Here is a 12,737-nt window from a genome sequence, read left to right as displayed (position 1 = left end):
CATAGTTTCAGGCACTCAGGTTTGAAAATTATGGTCATTAAGTATAATTAGAGTCTGCACTGCAATAACTTACAAATAACGAATCCACTGAGATACTGTAGTAAAATTGAAGGATTCCTATTTCAAACAGGAGATCATAATGCTGCATACACCTCTTTGCTATACACACATGGATTCGGTCTTATAAGAAGGTGTTAAAAATGTTTCTGCATATTAGTAGTATACAAAAGCATGAAGGTGAGACTGGTAAAAAGTACGACCTTCAAAGAACATAAACTGTAGGCGGAATGTTCTTGCTAAAGATATGTTTGCTTCAGTAGAATGCCAGTGACATTAACAATTAACAGCTCCTGCCAATCTACTCATCTGTTGTGGGAGCTGCTTGCCAATCTACCTCATTTTTACATTTGTTAGAATTAATTTCTGTTAAATATTTTCATAACTCTAATTTTCTACTTATCTGCAGCTGAAGTTCAGAGTGAAATTGAACGGATATTTGAATTAGCAAGGACATTGCAGCTGGTAGTACTTGATGCCGATACCATTAATCATCCAGCTCAACTAAGTAAAACCTCTCTGGCTCCCATTATAGTATATGTAAAGATTTCTTCTCCCAAGGTAACTATCTTACTGCTGTTAATTCTGATTCAATCCACCCATTCTTTGAGACCTGAGCCACAGGTACAAAGAGACACACATTCTCCACTGGATGTCATTAAATATCAATGAATTGCACTTTTTAATTATTTCCCTGTGGATGGGAAGATACCATTAAAAGGATATCATCTCAGTCAGTGGGTTACAAAATCACTTTTTTGCAAAAGAGAGATAGCTGTAGTTCGAATGGTTACTTAAGTTAGAACTAAGGGAAACAGTTCATTTGTTTATTATTATTTACATAATATTGTTTTGCAGAGTGTCAACAGTTTGTTAAAAACTTTGCAGAAACATGAGCTAAGATCCTTGTCCCAAAAACTTTATAATCCAAGTAGACAGTATAGAAATGAAGATAAGGGAGGAGATGTTATGAGCAGCAGGACAACTGTTCAGTGCAGTTCAGCACACACGGTGTTTATTTCTGTAATTTTTGTTCAGTTTATTCTTAAAATGTTCAGTCATTTAATTTACCACCATTTCACTGTGTGGGGATGTCTACATTTATAGTCTTCTTGGAACAAATACATCCTGAAGAGACGTTGGAAGGAGAAAGTGGAGGCCTGGCAAAGTGGGTCTGGAAGAGCATTCTCAAGAGTCTCAGTATAAATGGCTACGTGGAAGAAGGCACACAGGAGAATAGGAGGACCGGAAGGGGTCAGTTAGTGCAACTTGGGCAGAAAAGGAGGGAGAAAGAGAATAAAGAGAATAAGAGCAGAGAGGTAGGTAGGAGTGAGGTTGTGCAGGGCCTAAAAGGCAAGACAGAAATTGAGAAATTATTAGATATGTTAAAAATTATACAAGAGTTACTTTTTTGAAGAGTACACAAATACATTGGGCCTAATCCTGCAAACAATCAAGTCCTTGGCAAATCTCCCATTGAACAGAATGGTTTGATCCTATTCCCACTATCTGACTACTACTTGCTTCTGAATTCTTTCTTTTCCCATCCACTGTGTATTTTAACTGTCTTATTTTCCACAGGTTTTACAGAGGCTAATAAAATCTCGAGGGAAATCTCAGGCTAAACACCTTAATGTTCAAATGGTGGCAGCTGATAAACTGGCTCAATGTCCTCCAGTGAGTTACTGTTGATACATTACTGATGTGGAAATGTAGACTCCTGTTCAAAGGGACTAAGTCTGCCCTTTGTTTCCAAGTAATAGGCTAATTGTGTAACATTTGTTGCTGCTTGCCACTATCTGTTCATATTTCACTTGTCATTTTGTACAAAACTCCATTTGAGATCTCTGCATGGCATAATGGTCAAATATATTTCTTTTTCAGCAACATAATTAATCCTGGAGATATATAGGTATTAAGCCACCAATATTTTTACATGATGCATAGCTGAGGAACTAGATTACTTCAGTAACTCTTTATAGGTTATTGATCCAAAACTAAACTGATTTGGTTTATGACCAAAAGTTGCCTCTGGCAGTGTTCCCTCTAATTTTTCCCACACGTGTGTGGAATGAATTTTGGTATGTGCAGCAATATGGAGGTGATGTGACATACATCACCTTCATATGCTGCACATAACAAAATTCATGTGGTGGGGTGGGGCTGAGGGGTTCGGAGTGTGGGGGGGAGGAATAGCTCAGTGGTTTGAGCATTGGCCTGCTAAACCAGTGTTGTGAGTTCACTCCTTGAGGGGGTCATTTAGGGAACTGGGGTAAAAATCTGTCTGGGGATTGGTCCTGCTTTGAGCAGGGGGTTGGACTAGATGACCTCCTGAGGTCCCTTCCAACCCTGATATTCTATGATTCTATGACTCAGGGTTGGGGCAGAGGGTTGGGGTGCAGGGGTGTGAGGGCTCTGGTTGGGGGTGCGGACTCTGGGGTGGGGCCGGGAGAGGTTCGGACTGAACCCAACCCAGCTCCAGACCTGCCATGGCCAGGGGAGGGGCACCTATCCCATGGCCCCAGACCCAGAGCTGCTGCGGCGGGGAGAGGTGTCTCTCCCCCACAGCTCTCTCTCCCCACAGCAGTTTCTGGGCTGGGGGGAAGAGGCACCTCTCCCCGCCACAGCAGCTCTAGGGCTGGAGCCGTGGGATAGGCGCCCCTCCCCCGGCAACGGCAGGTCTGGGGCTGAGTTGGGTTCGGGCCACACCTCCCCTAGCTGCGGCAGGTTGGGGGATGGTCTGAGTTGGGACCAGGGAAGGGGACTGAAGGGAACTGTAGTCCTTGCTTAGTCAAGAGGACGGGGATGTACAATTGGGAAGAGCTGATGGAAGCTCTAGTACCCTGCTTTGCAGATCCATCACTATACCATAATATCAAGAGTTTGCTAGGCACTGTACAGGCACGTACAAAGACAAGGGCCCTGCCTCAAAGAGTTTAGAGTCTATATCGGTCCAGTCCAACTGCAATTGAAGCTGATAGAAGTCATTCATTAGGCTTTAAGTGGGAATGGGATATAGTGGTAAATTAAGAGTGAGTTAGTTAATACCTGTGCAGCTTTTTAAAGATGAAAATCACCACATAAGTGCTAAGTATTATTAGTTTTGTCTATTGTTATCAGTTTTGTCTAGCTTTGTTTGAAGTAGGTATAGGGATAGTATCACTAGGTATAGGGATTCCACAATTTTCTTTGGTAGCTTGTTCCACCATCTCTTTATTCCAACAATTAAAAAGTTCTTCTACTGTTTAACTTCTGTTCCCATATATGAGTTTTAAAATATATTTACAATACCAATTCTGCCTTCCCAGATTACATACATCTTTCCAAGTTTCAGAGTAGCAGCCGTGTTAGTCTGTATCTGCAAAAAGAACAGGAGTACTTGTGGCACCTTAGAGACTAACAAATTTATTAGAGCATAAGCTTTCGTGGGCTACAGCCCACTTCTTCGGATGCATATAGAATGGAACATATATTGAGGAGATATATATACACACATACAGAGAGCATGAACAGGTGGGAGTTGTCTTACCAACTCTGAGAGGCCAATTAAGTAAGAGAAAAAAAACTTTTGAAGTGATAATCAAGATAGCCCAGTACAGACAGTTTGATAGTAAGTGTGAGACTACTTACTAGGGGAGATAGATTCAATGTTTGTAATGGCTCAGCCATTCCCAGTCCTTATTCAATCCTAAATTGATTGTATCTAGTTTGCATATCAATTCCAGCTCAGCAGTCTCTCGTTGGAGTCTGTTTTTGAAGCTTTTCTGTTGTAAAATAGCTACCCGCAGATCTGTCATTGAATGACTGGACAGGTTAAAGTGTTCTCCCATTGGTTTTTGAGTATTATGATTCCTGATGTCAGATTTGTGTCCATTAATTCTTTTGCGGAGAGACTGTCCGGTTTGGCCAATGTACATGGCAGAGGGGCATTGCTGGGTTTTTTTCTCTTACTTAATTGGCCTCTCAGAGTTGGTAAGACAACTCCCACCTGTTCATGCTCTCTGTATATGTGTATATATATCTCTCCTCAATATATGTTCTATTCTATATGCACCCGAAGAAGTGTGCTGTAGCCCATGAAAGCTTATGCTCTAATACATTTATTAGTCTCTAAGGTGCCATAAGTACTCCTATCTTTTCAAGTCTCGATCATTCTGTCTTGCCCTGGAAAGTATAATCTCACTGTTATGTACAGATTACTTTTAAGTCAATTGTTGTTTATTTAAAGTTCAATCACAAAATATTCAGGACATGAATATTATGCATCTGATTTATTTGTGGTGCAATAGTAAAAGCATTTTCTAATGTGGTCTATCATCAGCACCTTCTTTGGTTTTATATTGGCTCCGACGGTGGCTGTTCTCACTAAAATGTCTCCCTTCACAGGAAATGTTTGATGTAATTCTGGATGAGAACCAGCTTGAAGATGCCTGTGAGCACCTGGCTGACTATCTGGAAGCCTATTGGAAGGCCACCCATCCTCCTTGCAGCAATCCTCCCAACCAGCTTCTCACTCGCACACTTGCAACAGCCACTCTTCCTATCAGCCCAGGTCCAAACATAAATTTACAGGTATAGTTTCCTCTCTCTCTCTTTTCTCTCAACCCATTCATATCTGCAAAGGGAGGGAGACTTGCCAGGGCACACAGTGTGAATTCTGGTAACAGAAGTTGCTAAATGTGCTTCACTGGGAGCCGTAAGTTGATAGAGCAGAAGAGCTCTGCACTTTTATAATGTAAATACTTGAAGACAGACACTTTTCTTGTGATCTTCATTGTATTCACACTAGCATTTGTTTCCTTACTTGCTGACTTGCAAGACATCTTTGGATTCCAAAGAGTGAAAGGGCCTGGCTGGAAATGTATGGTGATGGGAAGTGGAATTTCCTCATGCCCAGAACAACCACTGCTGCAGTAACATACTTACCAGCTACCAGTATTTTTATAACTTGTCATATGTGATTCAGTCATAGTTATATAACAGGATTAACAGTAATGCCATGCATGTTACTGCCTCTGGTAACTTTCAAAGTAACTAATATCCCAGAGCCCTGCCTGAGTGACTGGGCTGTGTATGAGAGAGTTCCACAGGGACAAGCTGGGGAGGAATCCATCCATCCACCTCCACAGGCAATGGAGTGGTAATGGAGTCACTTCATAGCCACTACACTACTGCAGTCATGAGGTTGAAGTGGCCCCTCCATGGCTCCCTTATCCACTGGCCCTCAGATCACACGCTTCTCTCATTGTATCTTCCTCATATGCTAGCATATTATGCAAGTGGGAAATTGAGATGCAGTGTTGCTAGCCAATGGGGCATTGGATGGGGAATCGGGATGTAACCCACACACCTTCTGGGTGTGGTGTTCTGTCCCCTCTAGTAGCACTGAGACCACTTAGGAGAGAAGGATCAATGAGTCTTCTCTATAGCCTTAGCTAATAGCTATATGGCTTTTAGGTCATACAGTAGAGGCTCATGCATTTAACTCCAAAGGTCCCAGGTTCAATCCCACCTGCCAACCCCCAGGCTCTGTTGGCATTATAAAGAGACACGGGTTCTGTTCCCAGCTCTGTCACTGACCCGCTGTGTGACCTTAAAAAGTCACTTCATCTCTGTTTCCGCTCCCACCCTTTGTCTGCCTTGCCTAATTCGGAACTCTTTCTGCCTATTGTACCAAGCACAATAGGGCTCTGATTTTGGTTGGGGACTTCAGATGCTTCTGCTGTATGAATGATAAGTGGCATCCTGATGTCCTGTGTCTTTGGAACCACACTGGATCTGCTGAGGTCCTGGAGAGGATTAGGTCACATTTGCCTCAACTAAAATAGCCAATTGTTCCATCCCAATTTCAGACTAAGATTTACTTATGATCAGCTTCTTCATTTTCGAGTCCGTCCCTACGACTGACATTTCACTGGGTCTGGCTACACAGTGATATTAAAATGCTGCCGCGGCAGCACTTTAATGCGGCTGTGTAGTCACGGCTCCAGCGGTGGGGGAGCGCTCTCCCAGCGCTGTAATAGAACCACCTCCACAAGAGTAATAGCTCCCAGCGCTGGGAGTGCGGCTCCCAGCTCTGTTGCACTGTCTACACTGCCATTTTGCAGCGCTCACGGGGATGTTTTTTCACACCCCTGAGCGAATAAAGTTTCAGCACTGTAAAGTGCCTGTGTAGACAAGGCCTTAGAAAAAATGGTCCCTGCATTTAAAATTTCAACTGCTGACGTGTTTTGTTTTTTGTGGATCTTGCAAATATTTTCCCTGCAGTGAAGGCTTTATTTCCCTGTGGAATTGCAGACTTGGCAGGCTCTTCCCTGCAAGGAAAATCACTTTAGTGCAGTCTGTAGGATATGTCTCTCTTCACAGAGCATCCTGGGAAAAGAGAGTGCATGCCCCAGCTAGCTCCTGCCTTTGTTTGTCGCCAGGGCTGAAAAAACTGCCATGAATTAACTGTGTGCTGGAAGAGCAGTGTAGGTACTGAAGTTAGCCAGCAGGGTTATGTAGTGTGCTAGATACAATTGTATAGATATAGTATTGCTCAAGCCTTTGTATGCCCTTGAATAGATATTTATATGTTCTACCAACCTATGTTAGTGTATATTGATTTTTAACCACACTGTTCAAGGACCATAATGGGTTATTAATTTCACCTTTCTGAACACTGTAAAACTATCTTTTATGCTTTCACGGTTTTGACAGTTTAATAAGGGGAGGGATAGCTCAGTGGTTTGAGCATTGGCCTGCTTAAACCCAGGGTTATAAGTTCAATCCTTGAGGGGTCCACTTAGGGATCTGGAGCAAAATCAGTACTTGGTCCTGCTAGTGAAGGCAGGGAGCTGGACTTGATTACCTTTCAGGGTCCCTTCCAGCTCTATGGTATAGGTATATATCTCCATATTAATCCTGAAATGCTGAGCAAAGGTGGTCTGGTTTAAAATCTAGAACCTTAACTTCCTTCTGCTTCATCATATGAAGATATATTTTAAACAGAGGTGGGCCAAATCTGGAACCTCAAATCTGAGCCTCTTCAAAGTTTAGGAATGGAGTGAACTTGCACTGAACCCACTGTTAGGATACAAAACTAGGAGTGCCTGTCTTCCATTTCTTGTTTTGATGCAGTAAAATCTCACAAGAACTGAAAGATTTCAGCCTGAAATCTCTGAAAAGATCTGATTTCATAATATTTCCATCTTTTTAGACCAAACTCTTCTTAGAACAGTTCATAAAACTTCAGCACTCCTGAAACCAAACCCAAATCCTCGTCCTAATTCGACTTTGATCCACAACCCCAAAATTTAACCTAAATGTTAATCTGGATCCAAATGCTGCCTCCTCAGTCCATCTGTAATATTAGGGGCCAGTTCTCGCTATGGAGGTGCCCATGGCTTCTATTAGATTTTTTTTTGCCCTAACAATTTCTGAAGTTGGAGGAGGGGGAAAGTATAATTTGCTTAGCCCTTTGTTTCCGGTCAAAGCAGACCAACTAGATCTGAATTCATAAAACATTCTTTTCTTCAGAGCACTAGAAGTTTTGCACTTGCTCTTAAACCACAGCAAACTGCTCTCTTTGGATTTTACTGGTCAAAATTCTGTAACATTGAGTGTATTTGACATTTTGACCATTTGGGAATTAAAATATCCCATATAACTGTTCTTATTTTGTGTGCTTTAAAATCCATCCTTGTGACAAACTTTATTTTTTTTCATAAATTTAAAGCAGATCATTAATTTAGACTATTTTCTTTACATTTTACTTTATTCTAACAGAACATAATAAATATGTATGTTTTATTCAGAAACCAACTCTGGGCATTTCTTTCCACCCACTTTGCTGAATAGTACTAACTATTCAAGTTCATATTTAATACACTTCCCTCCCAAAATGCCAACATCAGCTAAATAATGACCAAAACTGAAACAAAAGACTTCCACAGTAGAGCCTAGAGTCTTGTGTTGACAGAGACATAATGTCAGAAACTCATGAATCTGAACAGCACACGTGATATAACTTCTAATGTAATTTGGCAAAGCAGATGCAATTATAGCTTTTTACTGTGCTCGGATAAACAGATGTACTACTCTGTTAAATTCTACCTATATAATAATAATCCAGAATTGTTACACTGTGTGTCACCCTGAAGCCAAGAATGTTTGTTGAGTCAGTGTGAAGCCACTGGAAACAGTTACAAGCATGGTTGAGAGCTCTTTTTGTTCAGAATACCACTGGGTTCAATCATCACTGAGGTTCATAGTCTGTTACCATCCAATTTTCAAATTCTCAGCAATTTGTACTTTACAAATTATACCTGTGCATATAGTAAGGCATGTATCTATGCCATGCCAAGAGTCCCAGACCATTGTGATGTCAAAGGTCACTCAATCACCAGCCTTATTCTACAGCTAATTTGCATACAACAGTTTCATTGCTTGTATGAGGAAGACTGCTGAGAAGGTAGGTGGATTACTTAGCCCAACTGCCACATCCCGGCAACAACAAGGGCTTTGAACTACTAGTTTGATTTAACTTTGTACCAGCAGTGATAGCTTCGTGTTGAAGTTCCTGCCAAAGGTGGTCAGGACTATTCCTTTTGGCAGGACACTGTTTCTTTCTTAATTCTGAAATTAAATCTCAGCAATCATTTGGCTGTTGTTTTGGGACAAATGCAGGTAAATGTAACGGAACCCCAAAACTGAGCTAAATAATCATAATTGTTCATTTTGCAGTGATTTCAAACACTGTGCTGATGAAGACTAGGTTTGATTGTACTTGGTAATTCTTATTTCAATCTTTAGGTAGTAGCAATATGTTAGGAAATTGTTTGTGATGATATCATTGTCCCTCCATTTTCCTTGGCAATAATCATTTAACTATAAGGTCAAAGTCCAAGTGTCTTATCACAGTGAGAGAAATTGAATTATTACCAAAAAAACAGAGGGGCAATGATATTATTAGTATTATAATACAAGTATGAGCGGTACCAGGTCAAGCCATAGCTTAATTCTTAAAATAAAACCAGAGGCCAAAATCTTGGCCCTCCACTGCTATCTCCACCCCTTCAGCATTCACCCAGCTGTGTTTTAAAGACTGTCTCCAGTGATACCTGTCCTCAAAGAGGTTTCTGAATAGCCTCTAATGATCCCTACTCTCTCTGAAGCTGACGTATCCTCTCTAGCTCTTCTGAATTCCCAGTTCTGCTCCTGCATCCTCCATGTTGATCTGGAGTGCGACTGCAGTTGTTGCTAACTGGAATGTTCAGAAAGTAAAGATGTTGCACAAGCTATGGACCTACCACCGAACAAACTGGTTGCTGCCCGCATCCTGCTAGGGAGGGAAGGGCTCACTTGTATTACAATACAATATTTTCAGTTCAAGTTTAATTCTAACAATTTGTGGATTAGATTCACAGTGCATTGTCATGTATGTAAATTACCGCTGTTATTGTTTTTAGCTTAATTTGTATTGAGGAAATGTCTTTAAATATGTGCCCATGATTGCAAACTTACTGTCTATTGTGACACTAACCAGGGCTCTCAAGGAGATCAGAGGAATGACCATTCAGCCCCAGAACGAACTGGCTCACAAGTTGAAGAGGAAGCACGGATTGAACCCACGAAGAAATTTCCACATCGTTCATCTTCCTCAGCACAACACCATAACCATCGCAGTGGTGTTAGCCGAGGCCTGTCTAGGCAAGAAACGTTTGACTCAGAAACCCAAGACAGCAGAGATTCAGCTTACATAGAACCAAAGGAAGAGTACTCACATGAGCATGGTGACCACAATGATTCTCACAGGGATCACAGTCATAGAGACGAGTCACATGGGAGCAGTGATCACAGACATAGGGAATCAAGGCATCGCTCAAAGGAAAGGGACCGAGAACAGGACCACAATGAATGCAACAAACAACGCAGTCGTCATAAATCAAGGGACCAATATTGTGACAAGGATGGGGAAGTGATATCTAGAAAACGCAATGACACAGGAGACTGGAACAGGGATGTATACATCCGCTAGTAACTTTGGCCTCTGGCAGTTTTGTGTTTCTTTGAAGTCTTGTATAACAACGCCCCTTGAAAATATCTTTGGGTTCTTCATTGCAGAACATATGGTATCCTTCTGTATGCTGATTTGTATTGCTGTTGCTTGCATAGCAATAGCATGAAATAGAATATTCATATACTTATTTTTTGATTAGTGCTATATAAATTGGCATAGTACAACTGCAGAGCTCCTCATGTTGTACTGTGCTTTTTTTCAAGCTGTTTTTGGTAGCAGCCACTTGAACAATATCTGTTGCCATCAAGGTGGTGTTAGTGTTTTAAAACAAGGTACAGTTGATGTTTAATAACCTCCCGTGTATTCAGCAAGCCAGAATCAGCACATACAAAACTGAAACTCATCTGTTTTGATTTTTAATTTGTATGCACTTGATTTGCATATTGATTTAAGAGCCACTATCTGTTGCTTGTACCTCTGGTGGACTCCATTTGGGGACAGAATTCAGTCTTGCCTTACACATAGGGAATCATAAAGTCAAAATCTATTTTCTATGTACTGGTACTGTGTACTGTATATACAGTTTATAAATGTTATTTCTGCAGACACCTTCTTACTATATAAGTTTGACCACACTGTTTTAGAGTCCTAATGCCAAGTCAGCAGATTTGCTTTTGAATTACTGGCAACTGGAACTAGCCTCATTCAGGAAATTGGTAAGTGTGTTCAATCTAGACATTTTTTTCTTCTGTAGCTGAAAGCTTGTACTACTGTAAATATGAATGAATGCTTGAGATAAAAGGTTTGATTCCTATATTTTATGCTGTCCTTGCAAACTTATAATTTTGCATTTTAAATTGATAACAATAACTAACCTAGCACTATAAATTGTTCTACACACGTCACACAAATTGTAATGGACACACTCTATTTTTTGTCTTCTTGTCAGAATGGTGGAGCATACATCATAGGGTATGTGTGTGCGGATCTAGTGAAGGAAATAAGCGATTACTCAAAATTCCAACCAGTCAGTTTCTTTATTCTATCTGTTATTTTCAAAATCTGAATTGCAGTCAGGGAACATGAGGCAGTTTACTGCTACACGTAATTGGGAAAGCATAAATCTGCTGGCTGTTTGTTGAGACTCCAGGAGAGTAAAAACACAGGCAAATGTTACTGTAAGTGTTTCACTGGAAATGTAAAATCTTTGTGTTTTAGAGTATTTGTTTTAGTAAGAAAAGTTTACACAGCTTGTGGAGAGTTATTTTGTTGGAAAATAAATTTTTTTGTAGCTTCTCCACTTTTTTCTCCACTTGCCACTTACTCCGTAGTCCTACTTTGCAGCCAGGTCTGTGCTCGTCCTTCAGCTAAAAGCTTGTCTGCCAGTAAGAGCCCAGAAAAAGGACTGTTATAACCAAAGGTTCCATCTGTTCTGAACTCACTAGAGAAACGTGTTGAAATCAAATGGAATGGCAACTCACTATGTTGTGCACCGAGTACCTGTTTTACTGGTAAGTGGGACACAATGTATTACTTTTTGGCTTCAGATCCCATGCCCCTGCCTAGATTAAATTCTGTTCTGTGTCACAGATAATGATTTTAGTAGTTTTAAGACTCAAACACTCCCCGTGCTTGTAAGTAGCACACATTATATAAAGAATACAGAATTGGGGTCGTACTCATTTATAACTGTGCATGTTTTTATAGTTTATATATTTTCTTGCAAAAAAGTGGATATTTGAATTGCCTGACCAAGTATTTTATATCATTATAGTGAAATGTATAAGAAATACATGAGATTCATTTAAAAAGATTCCATTCCTTTATTCCAGGGTCTAGATAATTATGTTTCCACCCTTTGGGAAATATTTTTTCTCTAAAAAAGGCTTTGGAGTATTTTTTTTATTTTATTTTATAAATAGAGGGTGAAATTTTCCTGTCAGGTATCTGATCATAACTCCCATTGCTGTCACTCATAGGCATCCAAGAACAGCGTTTGACTGAATGTGTGCGCTGTGGGAAGGGACGGTAAAGGTCTCTTTCTAGAAACAAAGTTCTAAGCCAGGGGTGGCCAACCTGAGCCTGAGAGGAGACAGAATTTACCATTGTGCATTGCCAAAGAGCCACAGTAATACGTCAGCAGCCCCCATCAGCTCCCGCACCCCCCGTGACTCCCACCCACCGCAACCCCACCAATCAGTGCCTCTCCCTCCTTCCCTGATCAGTTGTTTCGTGGTGTACAGGAGGCTCTGGGGGTGGGGTGCGGGAGGAGCGAGGGCACTGCAGGCTCAGGGGTGGGGGTGGGAAGGGGTGGAGTGAGGGCAGGGCCTGTGGCAGAGCCAGGGGTTGAGCAGTGAGCACCTCCCCCCCCCCCCCCGACATATTGGAAAGTTGGCGCCTATAGCTCCAGCCCTGGAGTCAGTGCCTATAGAAGGAGCTGCATATTAACTTCTGAAGAGCCGCATGTGGCTCTGGAGCCACAGGTTGGCCACCCCGTTCTAAGCATTTGTATACACTGTAACTACCTTTCTAGCAAAATGAAGATAGTTTGTAGACCTGTTACACTACTAAATGGATTTGTACAAATGGTTGCTGTATATGTACATGTTGGGGTCTCTTGGATCTGTATCAGTTCAGCAGTGGGAACCCATGTTGCAAGTATATTCGCTGTTTGAAATGT

At 41.3% G+C, this 12,737-nt stretch overlaps 1 protein-coding gene across 12 annotated transcripts in view; it reads left to right on the top strand.

Annotated features, from left to right (window-relative positions):
* Positions 1-11,357, top strand: part of CACNB2 (calcium voltage-gated channel auxiliary subunit beta 2) — a 382,138-nt gene extending 370,781 nt beyond the window's left edge. For all 12 annotated transcript variants that reach the window (XM_005308116.5, XM_005308118.5, XM_065582998.1 and 9 more), the window contains 4 exons: positions 467-618; positions 1,639-1,734; positions 4,444-4,629; positions 9,584-11,357. In XM_005308116.5, coding sequence (XP_005308173.2) covers positions 467-618; positions 1,639-1,734; positions 4,444-4,629; positions 9,584-10,075 — 926 coding nt within the window. In that variant the 3' untranslated portion in view covers positions 10,076-11,357. The remainder of the gene's footprint in view (positions 1-466; positions 619-1,638; positions 1,735-4,443; positions 4,630-9,583) is intronic.
* Positions 11,358-12,737: the final 1,380 nt, after the last annotated feature.

Source organism: Chrysemys picta, chromosome 2 (genome assembly GCF_011386835.1).
Source record: "Chrysemys picta bellii isolate R12L10 chromosome 2, ASM1138683v2, whole genome shotgun sequence".
In the NCBI taxonomy this organism is placed as follows: domain Eukaryota; kingdom Metazoa; phylum Chordata; order Testudines; family Emydidae; genus Chrysemys; species Chrysemys picta.
This window is presented reverse-complemented; position numbering and strand designations above follow the sequence as displayed.